This window comes from Propithecus coquereli, unplaced genomic scaffold (assembly GCF_000956105.1).
Source record: "Propithecus coquereli isolate 6110/MARCELLA unplaced genomic scaffold, Pcoq_1.0 Scaffold131, whole genome shotgun sequence".
Lineage (NCBI taxonomy): Eukaryota > Metazoa > Chordata > Mammalia > Primates > Indriidae > Propithecus > Propithecus coquereli.
In genome coordinates this window covers 1,598,058-1,613,521 of record NW_012137303.1, presented here as the reverse complement: position 1 = coordinate 1,613,521, position 15,464 = coordinate 1,598,058, and the positions used below count along the sequence as shown (strand labels likewise).

General features: G+C 41.6%; 4 protein-coding genes across 4 annotated transcripts in view; 2 read left to right on the top strand and 2 right to left on the bottom strand.

The window, feature by feature from the left end:
* Positions 1-2,930: 2,930 nt before the first annotated feature.
* Positions 2,931-3,578, bottom strand: LOC105805707 (histone H1.1). Its single transcript, XM_012638642.1, has one exon. It carries the CDS (start codon positions 3,576-3,578, stop codon positions 2,931-2,933), a length of 648 nt encoding a protein of 215 aa, XP_012494096.1.
* A 2,724-nt stretch (positions 3,579-6,302) lies between these two features.
* Positions 6,303-6,792, top strand: LOC105805653 (histone H3.1). Its single transcript, XM_012638577.1, has one exon. It carries the CDS (start codon positions 6,329-6,331, stop codon positions 6,737-6,739), a length of 411 nt encoding a protein of 136 aa, XP_012494031.1. The 5' UTR covers positions 6,303-6,328; the 3' UTR covers positions 6,740-6,792.
* A 718-nt stretch (positions 6,793-7,510) lies between these two features.
* Positions 7,511-7,927, top strand: LOC105805697 (histone H4). Its single transcript, XM_012638630.1, has one exon. The coding sequence runs from the start codon at positions 7,511-7,513 to the stop codon at positions 7,820-7,822; it is 312 nt and encodes a 103-aa protein (XP_012494084.1). The 3' UTR covers positions 7,823-7,927.
* Positions 7,928-12,675: 4,748 nt separating this feature from the next.
* LOC105805634 overlaps positions 12,676-15,464 on the bottom strand; it is a 153,690-nt gene continuing 150,901 nt past the window's right edge. Inside the window, exon 5 of the mRNA XM_012638562.1 lies at positions 12,676-12,998. Within this exon, the coding sequence (XP_012494016.1) occupies positions 12,676-12,998 (323 nt within the window). The remainder of the gene's footprint in view (positions 12,999-15,464) is intronic.

Here is a 15,464-nt window from a genome sequence, read left to right as displayed (position 1 = left end):
GAGCCTGATATTGGATATTTCAGAAGTCAGACCTCCCTCCACTCTTTTTATGGCTAATTTAGTTAAGTGCCATTTTCCCCTTTTCTTTATATGCTTTCCTACCTCAGTCACTCCCTTTGTGGCTTCACTCAATCTCATGGCTTTAAATAACGTCTGTATACCATCAATGACTCTCAAATTTATCACTCTACTTCAAATCAACTCCATCCTCCTCAAAACTACTTTTGTTAAGACCACCAGTGATTTCCATGCTGCAAAACCAGGGGACTACTCTCAGGCTGCTTCTCACTTTAATCTATCAGCAGCATTTGACCCACTTGATTATTTCCTCATCCACTTGGTAATCTTAAAGCTCTACAAACTCCACAACACAATTTCTGATTTGCCTTCCCCTAAATCCATCACTGCACACCTGCTTCTGTTATAGATGACCATCTTAAAAAACATACTCATTCTAGTTTAGTCTTTTAATCACACTGAGTTTGAGGACCTAGCATCTAAGAAAGCACTGAATAAATTAAAATCATATCAATATATGAAGAAAATCTAGCAATCATTCAAATTTTTAAAAGTAAAATAGAAGGAAACCACTTAAATATAATGCAGATACTAAAACTTAATAAATATTATCCTAAAAGACACTTAAGACCATGTTAATTAAAATCAAGAACAAAAAAGGGATGCCTGCGAAAATTATTATTCAACTTTACTTTGGAGATTTGCAGCAAATGCAGTACAAAAATAAAGTAAAATACTTGGTATTCACATTGAGGAAAACAATGATAAAATTATTTATTTTGCTGCCAAATAGGAAAAACTCCAGGAGTTCAAGTTTAAAGGGTAAAGAAAGAAAACCAGAATTGCAGAAATTGGTAAGTTAGCTGGATACAAGATATCAACACATTTCTTCTCTGCTAGCAGTAAAACCCAAAAAAATGGAATGAGAAGGATATTCTATTCGCAATAGAAATAAGCTATAAATTAGGAATAAAATTAAGAAAGTACATAGTTTATATGGAAAAATCAGTAGAAAAAAATAAAAAAATAGGTCCCATTATAAGAACTTAAAAAATGGCATATTTCAGTTCAGTGGGGAAATTAATGTATTATTTAATAAACGGTTTTGGAACAACTGGCCATTAATGTGGGAGAATGTAAACCTGGATTCTATCTTAAACAAAATAAAATAGATTCTAGATGGATTAGAGACTAAAAATTTTTTTAAAGCAAAAATTTGAAGACTGCAAGAATAATAGAAGGGTGCGGTACAGCTTCTTAACCCAAACTGGAAACCTAGAAGCCATAAAAGAAAAGATACATTTGTGACTAAAAGATTTAACATTGTTAATATTAAAATTATTAATATTAAAATTAATACTAACATTTACTAAAGATTTATATATCGAATATACATATAAATGAAAATATAAAGAAAATATAGAAAAATGTCAAAATTAGAAAACTATTAGCAACACAGGTGATAAGGTTCATTTCTCTATTACATGAAAAACACCATGGGTCAAGAGAAAGAAACTGCCCAAAGAAAAAGTAAGAAATATAAGCAAGCAATTCCCTGAGAACATATTCAAGGGGCCAATAAACCTAAAGAAAAGGATGCAGTAGTGGCTATGGTAATGCAAATCAACGTGACAACGTGAAATAATTTTACACCTGTAAGCCTGGCAGAAATTTAAAAGACCACGCCTTGATAGTTGGAATGGAGGAGGAAGAGCTATTTCACACATCTGGAAGTGTGAGCTGTTTTCAAGATATGTCAACACCTATTGAAACTTAAAATACACTGTAAAACCTAGCAATCTCAGCTCTAGAACTCTATTGTTTATTGCACCACGTTCAGCAGTGTGGAAACATCATCGAAGCTCATCAATAGGAAATGGATGAATAAATTATGCTACTCCGTGTGAAGGACATTAAAAACATGACTTGAAAGGTTTTGTTAAGAGAAAAGCAACATACAGAAATCCGTATTTTTGTGAAAAATTAACAACTCTAACCAAAAAATAAAACAATTATGCATGTGTCTAGACAGATGTATATCAAAGACTGAATTCAAAGGAAAACATAGATAGCTACGTATCAAATGCGGGGGTTGGGTGGGGGGACAGGGATAGGAGGTGCCTTGTAACGAAGACTTCAGAGGATGGAAGGAGCTAAGGAAAATGATGGAAAAAGACCTTTAAAAAAATACAACTGATTTTATTAAAGAACTTACATGTGCATATGCAAAAATAAAGTTTTACAACTAATTGAGCTATGCTATGTAAAAAACTTGGATCGCGCTGCAGGAGGCGAGTGAGGCCTACCTGGTGAGGCTCTTTGAAGACACCAACCGAGGCGCCATCCACGCCAGCGGGTCAACATCATTCTCAAAGACAAAACAGCTTGCTAGCCACAGCTGCAGAAACAGGGAGTGATTAAGGCAAGGGTTTTACCAATTACTCCAAAAGCATTTCTTAGGGCCACCCAACTTCGAAAAAAGCCGCTTAATCAACATTAGCCCCAAAACACAACATTCTCGCTTTGAACTTGAGCAGGCCACGAAGGAAAGTTTGAGTAGACAATTAGCACGTGGTACATGCTTCAAGCCTGGGTGAGGGATTCAACCTATTAGTCTTGGGTGTGGCATTTCCGGGTGCATCTAAAACTCTCTTGGTAATAGTTGTACATTTACTGGGCAACTCCATAAGTTGCACTTTAGGTTACCTAAAAGAGCTTTCTCTTCTTGGTTATCAGCTGGAACTCAACCTAGATGAAAACGTGATTTTAATACAGAGCAAAGCTTGGCTTGAAAGCTGTTGCATTTGCTGGAGGACTTAAGTCTGATGTGTGGTAGAGCTCTTTTCCTGAAATACATAGGTGGCTCTTAAAAGAGCCGTTGCGTCACTGGAAGAAGCTTCCAACCAGAACTTTTACTTTTTCTTGGGCGCTGCCTTCTTGGGTTTGGCAACAGTCTTTGGCTTAGTCACTTTCAACTTAGCTGCTTTGGGCTTTACAGCCTTAGCAGGGCTCTTAGTTACTTTCTTGGGCTTCACAGCTTTGGACTTCTTAGGACTCTTGGAGGGCTTTTTTGCTACCACAGGCTTTTTAGCCTTTTTCGGAGTCTTGACGCTCTTTTTAGTGGCGGCCCCCGTGGCCTTTTTGGGCTTCTTGGAGGTACCTGTTGCCCTGGTTTTTGCTGCCACCCTTGAGGTGCTAGCCTTGGCTTCCACAGAAGCTGCTTTCTTGTTGAGCTTGAAAGAGCCAGAGGCGCCGGTGCCCTTAGTCTGCACCAACGTGCCCTTGCTCACCAGGCTCTTAAGGCCCAGCTTGATACGGCTGTTGTTCTTTTCCACATCGTAGCCAGCAGCTGCCAGCGTCTTCTTGAGAGCAGCCAAGGACACGCCACTGCGCTCCTTGGACGAGGAAACAGCCCGCAGGATCAGCTCCGACACGGAAAGACCAATGGCTTTTTTCTTAGCGGGTGCTACAGGCTTCACAGGTTTCTTCGCTTTCTTGCCAGCTGAAGGCTTCTGAAGAGCAGTGGAAGCAGCTGGAGCGGATGGTGCCGTCTCAGACATGATGACTGCAAAAGCAAACAAACCAATCTGGTAAGACCTGACAAAGCAGGGAAACGCAGAAAAGCCCCGGCGCAGCGTATTTATAGGGCGGGGCTGCACCGTGATTGGTGCTCGCCAATGCCCGCCCCTCGTACCCTAGCGCCCCCAGCGCCGCGGCGGTCGTTGCAGTATCTCAGAAGCCGGCTGGGGGTGGAGACCTCTAAGGGCCTGAAGTCCATCAGTCCCTCCAAGCCGGCAAACGCACCCGAAAGACCACCCCCGCGGAGACGGAAATTGTAGGCAGGCTCTGCCGCCCAGTAACATTATAGGGTGCTACCTCCTTCTCCAAAAAATATCTCTTTTTTGGGGAAGGGATGGAATGAAGGGAAGCGGTTTGTAAATGAGGCAACCACATAGAATTTCAAGGAGTTTTGCCAGAAACTACTAGAGGACGAATTGTCATAGATGTTCATTTTTAATTGGGAAGAAAGGTAAAAGATTGTCTTGACTATCTGGGGAGGGAGAGAGGAAAGCGAGGGTTTCGGGCCTTGTCTGTAGATTTGGGACAAGTTCTCATCAATGCCACTGCAATTCCTGGCAACGTGTTAGTGCAACATATCTGGTGAATAGAATACCTTTTATGTATCATGGTCAAAGGAAAACGAATCGTAGAAAACACCATGATTCACTAAGGCCACAATTAACGAACCACGTGTGGAAAACAGTATGCAGACAATTTCTGCAATTGCAATTTATTTCCGCAGTCCAATGAACTTCACGAATTTCCGATGCCCTTTTATCCATACGACATACCCCAAATAGGCTTTAACAATTACAGCCTATGTTCCACGTCAGTACATGCAATTAGCGTACCGTGACATGATCAGCTCATTTTCTAATTCAACAAAGATTTATGGAGCTCACAATTGAGCTTAAAAGAGGAGTTAAATAAACTCTAGGTGTACGAAACGGGTCCCAGACAGGCATTGTGCTGGGGGTTTAGGTCCCCTTGGTGTGAAAACGGGAGAACATACCCTAGAGGCAAGATTTTATGGTACCAACTCTTTAAACTGTGGCTATAAAGAGCACTTAAAAGCATCAAGACGCAAAAACGATTTCACGTTGCGAACCAGAGACTTAACTAGCAGGAGAATAAAATGCCATTAAACCGACATCCACTTCCACAATCCAATTCTTGGTAACCGCCCAGCGCTCGCGAGAGGGAAGCAGTATCTCCCGCGCGCACTCTTGCAGTTTTCAAACACGTCCGCACTGGGCTAGGGGAACCTGAGAATTTCATTTCCTTCAAACTAGGTGCTAATACTACAGTGTAAAAAGGCCCTAAATGTGTTCATCTTCTCCGCCAGTCTTTCCTACTTCCCATTTTATTGAGAAGCTATGTTTTCAAATGTCTCACTTAATTTCTATAAACTTGGTAAAGAACAATTGGAAACAAAACTATGCTTCTTAGTTTGAAGGCCAGTGAATTATAAAACAGGTATACAAAGTTGTAAAGTTTTTGTAATTAAAACCTTTTTTTGAAAGATACAAACTTTTCTTAGTGTAATAAACGAGGCATCTAAACAAACGCAACTTTTAAAAGGGAACTACTCCGAATTATCTGATTGAGAAGTAGCCTGTAATACCAGCTTCTCAATCAAATAATGGTTGCTGCTCCTCGCAAATGAAGGATGGCTAGATCTGCATTTTTAATGGCTACTCAAGAAAATGGACTACACCAATCAAAAGGTAGAATCTGGCCTACCTCCCGTTGGTATAAAATGGTCATATTCACGCCATCTCAATTATTTGAGAGGTTTTACGCCCTCCTCTCTGTTTTTGATAAGGTTAAATTATGCTCTTTGCCGTTCGGGTTCCAGTTTTTCTGGGGCCACGTCCACCGCTAGCTGCACAAGGGGAACAATTCTAAACCAGTCGTAGCTGGCGGTGGTGCTGCAGAACAGCCATTTTGCGCCTGACGGTGTTCCCAAGGCTTTAGAAAACAGCTTCAGGAAGCTTCAGGTGTAGGATTCAAGAGTATGAACATTTAATAAAGTTGTTTCTGTGAGCTCTAGTATAATTTTACTGTATATGAGATTGTGCTTTGTAGCTTTCAATAAAGGTCCTTAAACCATAACAAAGGAATCCCATTTTTGTGAAAGGTTTCAGAAACTGCTAACCCGGTATCGAGTAGATGACCAAAACCTGTAGAGCATACATTTTGAGGGAAAGAATGGGCAGTATTCCCTCAATTTTTTTTCCTTAAGGTTATGCAGAAGTGGAGAACTACAATACCATTAACATTAATATCTCTAATTTTAGGAAAAGGCAAACATGCTCAATCAAAACATTGCTTTCTGGTCAGGAAAACCAGGTGTAGAAGAAGGTGACAAAAGTTAAAATGAAAAAAAAATACAAGCCGAACGCAGCAGCACACGCCCGTAATCCCAGCTACTCCGGAGGTTGAAGCCGCAGAATCCTCTGAGCTCAGGAGTTTAGGCCAGCCTGGCGAACAAAGCGAGACTCCCCATCTCTTAAACAAAAAAAAAAAAAGAAAAAACAAAAACTCCGAAAGGAGCTTCGGCTAGAACGTAGTAGCCAATGAAACTGCACGTTTGTTCATACTTTAAAAATAAACCAATCAGAGCCTGATACGTCATGTTTGAACTCTGGTCTTCCAATCATTACACTTAACCTACTATAAATAATAGCAACGATTTCGGCAACCATTTACACAACTGCTTGGTGTCGCATTGTAGGTGTTCCCTGTTATGGCTCGCACAAAGCAAACCGCTCGCAAATCCACTGGTGGCAAAGCGCCCCGAAAGCAGTTGGCTACCAAGGCGGCTCGTAAGAGCGCGCCGGCCACCGGTGGCGTGAAAAAGCCCCATCGCTACCGGCCTGGCACCGTGGCCCTGCGCGAGATCCGCCGCTACCAGAAATCCACTGAGCTGCTGATCCGTAAGCTGCCTTTCCAGCGCCTGGTGCGCGAAATTGCGCAGGACTTCAAGACCGACCTGCGTTTCCAGAGCTCGGCGGTGATGGCGCTGCAGGAGGCCTGCGAAGCCTACCTGGTAGGTCTTTTTGAGGACACCAATCTGTGCGCCATCCACGCCAAGCGCGTCACCATTATGCCAAAGGACATCCAGCTTGCCCGCCGCATCCGCGGAGAGCGGGCGTGATAATAGTAGCTTTCTTTCATTCTTAAACCAAAGGCTCTTTTCAGAGCCACCACTTTTTCAAGTAAAGTAGCTGTAACGAACAGTAGTCTCCAATTCAAATATGATTAAGTCAGCCATACACTTGGCAAATGAATTGAAACGTACCGCCAACACTTTGTCCGGTTACTTTCGCCTAGATGTTCGCCACTGAACGTTTCAGAGGATACATGATAGGATTTTCTAGAGCATTAAATATGGCGGCTTGAACGCCAAATTGTAAAAGACGTGAACAGAAATAGTGCAAAAAGCTTTATCAAAACGGGATTAGTTAACCGGTAAAATGTTGAACGTCAAAAAACAAATCTACGGGGAGGGGGACCTGGCTTGTCATTTTATAATTGTCTGATCTTGACATTTTTACAATTACCAAGATTTCAGATTTGTAGCTGTAAAGAACAGAAAAGATTTGGCCTTTTAAAGTATTGTGTTTAAAATATCTGGAATCAGAATGAATTTATATTTAAATTCTAAACCTGGTTCCTCCAAGCATAACAACGTAGCTCGTTAAGTAAGCAAAAACCATTGGTCAAGCTGTCTTGGTCCCGCCCCCGACTGCCTGGTGCATGGAGGCGGTCTTAAGAGAAGACTGTATGCGTCACATTTCCCGCCTGCGCGCTTTCGATTCTCTACATTTGTTGGCGGGGGCGGGGAGGCGGTAAGGGAAAGGTAGGTATATAAGGATCGGTTTTCCCTTTCGCTCTCACTTGCTGTTGGTTCACTTCTTGAGAAGTCATGTCTGGACGTGGTAAGGGCGGGAAGGGTTTGGGTAAGGGAGGTGCCAAGCGTCACCGTAAGGTGTTACGTGACAACATCCAGGGCATCACCAAGCCGGCCATCCGGCGCCTAGCCCGGCGTGGCGGAGTCAAGCGTATCTCCGGTCTGATTTACGAGGAGACTCGTGGGGTGCTCAAGGTTTTCTTGGAGAACGTGATCCGGGACGCTGTAACATACACGGAGCACGCCAAGCGCAAGACTGTCACAGCCATGGATGTCGTCTACGCCCTTAAACGCCAAGGACGCACCCTCTATGGCTTTGGCGGCTAAGGTTTCTGATTTCGCCACAGCGTACATTTCTGAACCAAAGGCCCTTTTCAGGGCCGCCCAAATGTTCAAAAGAAGAGCTGTGGTAATATTACCGAGCCAAACAGCTCAATGTGTGTTAATGTAATGTAGCCCAGAGAACAAGGAAGATTGCGGGGATCAAGCGCAAAATTCGGTCCTACGTCTGTTTATACCCAAGCAGCAGCCGCAGAAGAATGGTATATTTTTACCCACTTAGCTTCTCTTGCCCCGCTCTCACTGGATATGGGTAGGGGAGCAATGGTACTCCAACTCATTAAAGAAAAATAAGTGAAAAAAATATTGTGAGGAATTTACACATTACCAGCGAACAAAGAGAATCACTGCCCAATCAGCGAACCCCATCCGGGGCTGTCAACCAATTAGAACTGATGAGCTAATAGTCGCTGAGGCGAGCCAGAGAGGGGGATGGGAAAACGGTGGAAAGCTTTTCGAGAAATGGCAAAATCCTGTTTTAAGAGCATTTTTAAATTTGTCTCTTTTATGGATGGTGAAAGAGAATAAGCGACACCTAAATGTCCCTTTATCTTGTATTGAGAACTGTATGGAAATTACCACCAATACGATTTGTCTCGATTACCAAAAAAAACAAAAAAATCTCTGAAATGGAAACCGGATTCAGACCCAGGAAACCCGGGACACTATATTCAGGGAAGATTAAAATCTGGTTTAGGGAGAAAAGGTGCCTCTCTCTTTCAGTGCCAACACAGCCCTCGGCAATTAGGCACGCCTTTGTCTTTTTCACAGAGATATGGAAATTTGGGTGATGGAAATGTTCTAAAATTAGATTGTGGTGATGGTTGCACAACTAAGTAAATACACTAAAATTAATTGAATTATACACTTAAAGTGGGTAAATTTTATGGTATGTAAAATATATCTTAATAAAGATGATTTTATATACGGGGGAGGGAAGGCAAAAGGGTGGCATGAAATGAAGTTGTTAAGACAGTGGGCACTGTCGGTCTATGAAGGCCTTCTGCTAGATTTGAAGTGTGGGCTTTGTCAAGTCAGTCATTGTAGCCACAGAGATTTAAAGGATGTTCCTGAGCCATTCATGTCTTCAATTAGTACATCAGACTTCAGAACTCAGCTGGAAAAGGGATGTGAACTCACTTGGAAGTGGCTAATAGGGAAACATCTGATCTGAATAGATATTCACAAATGCCTCTGTCATTGGGCTCTTCTGGTATCATATTTATGGAAGACTGAGTTCAACTTCAGTATGTTAACTTCAGTCATGGCTGTATCTCTTTGATTTTTGGGTCCTGTTTTCCACCTGACAATTATTGCCCAGGATTTCTTGGGAGATGACAAAAGTACCTAGCTCAGCTAAATTTAAAACTGAATGGAGAGAATTCATAGCTGCATCCTGGATGGTTTCAGGAATTAAGGAGTCAGAGGAGCAAAAATGAGCCTGGTGTGGAGAGTGGTCATTTTATGTCTTCCTTAGCTGGTATGCTTCAAGAGCTATTTACTGACCTCATGTAATGTTCCAGATAGTCTTGTAGACATTGGGTTCCATCAGTGAGCAAATTAGAATTCTCTCTTCTGATAACCAGAGTCAATGTAAATAGGCGTGTGGATGCAGATTCCCTATGGGAGTTATAGTTGCTGTAACAATAGCCATAACTGGCTTCTGTTATGGTCTGCCTGACCTTTTCAGTTCATAGCATTGCTGATAGATCATACTCATTTTAGGAATACTATCCACCACCCTGGGCCTTCCTCAATCCTAACACTCAGGCAGTCCTAGTTCCGGACAAATATAATGCTGCTTAATTTGCAACCCCTGCATCATTCCTCAGATCAAGAGAAACTGCTGTGCTGATTGCTTCAGGGGGTGACGGGTCAAGAAATCAGAGATGGGGAATTTATTGTCAGTACTCTGGTGGTCCTAGTGGGGGGCCTGGGGACTTGTGTAGAAGATTCATGTATGCATTCATTCAACAAACCTCCATAAACTACCTATTAGGTGTCAGCTCTATTCCAGGGATACTAGGGATCTAGAGATACTTCAGGGACAATACCAAGTCCCTACTTTCAAGAAATTGTATTTTAGTTAGGGGAGACAGATCAAACAAAAAATTTTAAAAAAATATCATTATAGCTGGGGGATTTTATGTATGTATGTATGTATGCTATTTGACCATATTTTATCAACTATAAATGCTAAATGAGCAGAAAAGAGTGTTATTTTACAAAGGGTGGTACGGTGATGTCTCTTTCATAAGATGGATACTTGAACAGAAGCCTGAGTGAAATGAGGTCTAAAGCCATGCAGATATCCAGGATAAGACACTTCTAGGGAGAAAAAAAAAGTAAGTGCAAAGGCTATGAGGCTGGAAATGCTCTGTCCATTCCAGAAACAGCAAGGAAGTCAGTGAAGAAAAAGGAATGTGATAGAGAATGAGGTCAGAGGCTAGCTAAGGGACAACTCCGGTAGGGCCTTCTAGGTAGGTTGACCAATTCATCCTGGTTTGCCTGGGACTTTCTAAGTTCTAGTACTGAAAGTCCTACACCCTGAGAAACCCCTCAGAGTCAGACAAACTGGAATGGTTGGTCACTTTACTTGTATGCTGTGTGTGATAACGATGCTGGCTTTTATTATTAAGATGATGGAAAGCCACTAGAATGTTATGAGCAGACAGTGGACATGATACCTTTTAAAAGATCACTCTTGTGCTTGATGGAGAAAAAACTGTAGGGGTGGGAGGATTAAGAGTGAAAGCAGGAAGACTAGTTTAAGGGCCACTGTGGTCATCCAGACAAAAGGTGATGGGGCTTGCCCTAGAGAAGCAGCAAAGAAAGTAGTGAAAAGAATTCTGATTGATTTTGAACACAGAACTGAGTGGACTGGATGAAAGTTGTGAGAAACTAAGGTCAAACAGGATTATACAGTTCCTGTCCCAAGTTGCTGGCAGAATGGAATTCCATTTTTTGAGATAGGGCATATCAGAGGAAGAACACACTTGGTGTTCGTGTGTCAAGATATTTATTCCGGACGTTTGAGATGCTCATTAGATATTCAAGCACATAAGTCAAATATGCAGTTGTATATATGAGTCTGGAAATTAGGGAAGGGGCAAGGAGATAATTTAAAATTGCAAACACTATTTTTCTAAATTACATGTTTCTTTGTGAAGCTTGAAGTGGGTGGAAGAAATCTGTTAGCATTTGGAGAGGTTAAGGCCACCCTCCAAGAAACAACCATTGGTAATGAGAAATAACTGGAAGCTGCCACTGTCACAGCCTTTGGCTTTGCTACAAGCTAACCTGGCACTTAACGGCTAAGCCCTGGTGCTCTCCTGTTGAACATACACCATTTTAGAGAACACAAAACATATAAGCGATGAGACTAGGTGAGATCACCAAGAAAAGAGAAGGCGTCCAAGAACTGAGTCAAGGGACACCAGAGAGTACGTACCGCAGTACAGCTTTCACGCTCTTTAGTAGTGCTGTGTCGTATTCCATTTTATAAATACGGATCACACTTTATCCAGTCAGTCCCTTGTGCTGAAAGTTTACAGTTCTCATTACTTGGCCATTACAAAAAACAATGCTGCACTAAATTGTGCTTAAATTTTTAGCAATCTCATTTAGTCTCATTTATATGCTGATGACTCCTAAATATTTTATCTCTAGTCCAGACCTCTCATCTGAACTCACTTTCAACTGCCTATGCAATCAGTATCTCCTCCAGGGTCTGGGAGAAGCTTGTTAGTAAAGTAACCAGGCAACAAAATTATTTTTTTTCTGAAGCACCTGTCAATATATTTATCAAGTATGAAATCAAAGAAGCTGAATATTCAGTTGGCTGACTTCTCAATTTGGACATTAATTTTAAACTTTTCATAACCATGTACAGTTTGAATTTTTCATAAAAAAAATAAAAATTGATCAATCTTGGAATTTAAGGCAGAAAAAGATGGCTGGGAAGAGGAGGGGCGCTGAAGATGCAAGAGCCACCTGAGAAGCAGTGTTATCTTAGAGGAAGGATATTCTTCCTTACAGCTACTTCGAGGTTAGATCCTGCCACAGGACTCGGACCTGGGGGAAAGAACTCAGTCCTTAATTATAAAACAGACTCCCTTAGTCCAGAAGTGGGAATTTTCAAACTCTTACTTAGGTGGCCTGCTAAGGAGAGCCCTCCGCCTGAGGGAAGTCAGCAATGCCAAAACACCTTTAAACCTGAGACTACCCGGTGTGTGTGTGTGACGTCTCTCATCATGACGCCAGGCTCCATACTATGTGGGGGTGAGGGAGAGCGCCGGGCCGGTTGGTGAGGGTTAGACGGATGATAGGACAGAATCCAGCTGCGACCGGAAAGGATAAAGTGCCGATTCTCCCCTGAAGTTGCAAAGAGCAATTAAACTGGGAATACACACCTGGCATTTTGATTGGTAATGTCTTATTTTAACCGATTTTCCCACTTGCGAGCAACCAGCTACATACTGCCAAGTTCCTTTACCAGTACAAAACGAAAAACAAGCTAGGCGCTTCATCACGGCTGTAAAGGGCTGGGAACCCGACGCTTAGCCCCACTGGAGAGCGCCAGAGGAGCCCAGGAACTCTAGCGAGGCCTCTGATGCACTTACTGGCTGCTAGCTCCAGGCCCCACCCACACGCGAGCCCACGCTGTTTTCCTATTGGCCCAAGTCAGAAGCCGCGCATACAGCAAGACCAGCCGACTCGAGACAGTTGTAGAAACCAGCCAAATAAAGTTATAAGCCATTGAAAACAGAATACAGCTCTTTCCAAGAACATATGGGCGGCCCTGAAAAGGGCCATTAGGAAGAAGGTTCAAGTGGAAGATCTCAGCCACCGAAACCATAGAGAGTGCGCCCTTGGCGCTTGAGAGCATAGACCACATCCATGGCCGTGACTGTCTTACGCTTGGCGTGTTCGGTGTAAGTGACGGCGTCCCGAATCACGTTCTCCAGGAAAACTTTAAGGACCCCACGCGTCTCCTCGTAGATCAAACCAGAGATGCGCTTGACACCGCCACGCCTTGCCAGGCGTCGAATAGCAGGCTTGGTAATGCCCTGGATGTTATCTCGAAGCACTTTCCGGTGGCGCTTTGCGCCTCCTTTACCCAAACCCTTACCACCTTTGCCACGACCAGACATAGCTACAGCTACTAGGAGTCGTCAGAGACAGTGTGACTACTTAGTGTGGAGCACAGGTAATTATATGCTGCTATCGGACCTCATTGAAAACTGAAGGAGGGACCGGAGACAATGGGGCGGTGCTGCCACAATCTCTGCTCCGCCCTTCTCTGGGTAGTGACCTGAAGACGAAATGTGAGAGAGAACACATTAGTTTCGCTTTTTAATCCTTTGATTTTTTTTCCCTCCCGTTGGCTACTGTGCCCTTTCAATCTGAAGGTATACTTTCGACTGAGAATTTTAGTAAGAGCTTATATTTTAAAGACAAAAAGCTTGAAGAAGTTAAAAATATACCACTTTGGCAGATAAACTATTTAAGTTAAAGGTACTTAAAAAAAAAAAACGGTTGCAAAAAAATCGCTCGGATCTTCATTCTGTTTCTTAAAAGCAGTAGGTGAAATTCCCATATGAAAAATGTCCTCCTTATACTAGAAAAATTAAAAAAAGGGCAACATTCTTATCAACCACGGGAAGTTGAGGCCAAGAAAATTACATATGAACAAATCTGGTCACTTCCCTCCCCGGTTAAATACCCTAGCCCAAGCACCTTTGCCTTAGCACGTCTTCACAGTTTACTATTCTTTGTGCAATTCATTACATAAATAACTGATGCTAACTGCTTCTTTGGGTCATTTCCTTATGAAGGCTCCCATACCTAGAACCATTTATGTTAAATTTGTATGCCTTTTTCCTGTTAATCTATTTTATGTCAATTTAACTTGTGGGCCCACCCAGTGCCATAAGAGGGTGGAGATGGAGTTTTGCTGCCCCTACACACTATACTTTCCCATTCAGGAAGAAAGGATTGTTAGCTGTGTGGCCTTGTAAACTTGCCTCCTTTTATTCATCTGTAAAACTGGGGTGATGATAATACTCGTGGGACTTTTGTGAGAATTTAGCTAATGTAAGCAAAGCATGAGACTGTCAAGAAGAAATATTACATAATTATGGCTTATTTTTAGACGTTATTACTTTTAAAATATGCCTGGAGTTGGGATATTGCCCTGAGCTCTCATTTTCAGGCTTTTACTCCCAGCACAATATTACCGGTAGCAAATATGCATATATTAGTAAGGATTTTTTTAAATCACAGCATGTAATAAAGTACAAGATGCTGACAGATTCTATTTTGTTTTTTATATGTGACATGTTAAAAATGATTGTTTGAAAATATTCCTTCGTTCCCTTTCCCAAGTGCATTGACAATTGAGCATTTGTGCTTTCCCACAGGTAAGCCTAGAGTGCAGTTCCAATCTTTATACGGACTTCTCAGTGTGTTAACTCTCCCTTAAATACTCGATAATCAATAAATGACTTCTTCTGAGTAAAACTGAGAGGGCTACTGCTATATTTTAAGTCTGAAAAATGTACCCCAAACTTGCCTTCTTCCTCTTCTCTGAGAATCTTGTTTTTTTCACCCAACTCTCTCTAACAAACCAAAACTTATTCTAGACTTCAATAGCATTAGCTATAAACTTCAGCCTATGAGGTAATATCACTTTGTGATGACTGGGGAAGAAAAACCTTGTTTAACTGAAGATCTTGCAACAATCAACATTTAATGCATACAATGTGCACATTGTAGGGAGGTAAAATTTTACCTGAACCTGTAAGGGTCTCCAGTTGGACCTGAGAAGTAATTTGCTATAAAACATCAACAAAACAAGAGCATACAAATTTATTTAATATAAATTTTACTGGACATGGGAGCCTTCATAAGAAATGGCAATATCTAAATGCTTTTATATTAAGTTAAACAAAGAGAGGCAATTGTAGAAAAGTAACTAAACCATATGGGAAGGTTAGATGAAGATAAAAATCTTTTTAACAAGGTGTTCTTTGTACAGAATTCTCTCAGCTATGACTCCCGACTATATTTGTGCAGAATTATCTCTATAGTTCCCTGCTGAAGAACATTTCTTTTCTCCTGATACAGAGAGGGCATCTTTCACATGGTAATTTTTATCTCCTTGTTTTCAGGAAGAAAATGGAAGATTAGAATGTCCTTCTTGCATTTGCTGTTTTTGAAGTGCTTTTAACTTAAAATAATCCTTTTGCCACAGTGCAATATTTTTGGGTGGCACATTTGGCAAACATTAAACACCCCCTTTTTGTCTCCAGCATTATTTCAGTCACTCTTCTAATACAAAGTAATAGATTTTTAATGCAATGACATTAAAATGCTGGCACTATTTTCCAGTGCAAAATGCAAAGTAAATTTTCTTTCACAAGTGAATTTCTTCCATTCTTTGGTTTTTAAATATCTGCTGAAATTTAATTTTTAAATGAAACAATCTGTGCAACTAAGTAATGGTAAAGGAAAAGGAATTTCAGAAGCTAAAGTCTCCCCTGAAGTTGCAAAGAGCAATTAAACTGGGAATACACACCTGGCATTTTGATTGGTAATGTCTTATTTTAACCGATTTTCCCACTTGCGA

Excerpts from the sequence above, each read along its gene's own strand:
- LOC105805697 (XM_012638630.1), top strand. The coding sequence starts at position 7,511 with ATGTCTGGACGTGGTAAGGGCGGGAAGGGTTTGGGTAAGGGAGGTGCC.
- LOC105805707 (XM_012638642.1), bottom strand. The coding sequence starts at position 3,578 with ATGTCTGAGACGGCACCATCCGCTCCAGCTGCTTCCACTGCTCTTCAG.
- LOC105805653 (XM_012638577.1), top strand. The coding sequence starts at position 6,329 with ATGGCTCGCACAAAGCAAACCGCTCGCAAATCCACTGGTGGCAAAGCG.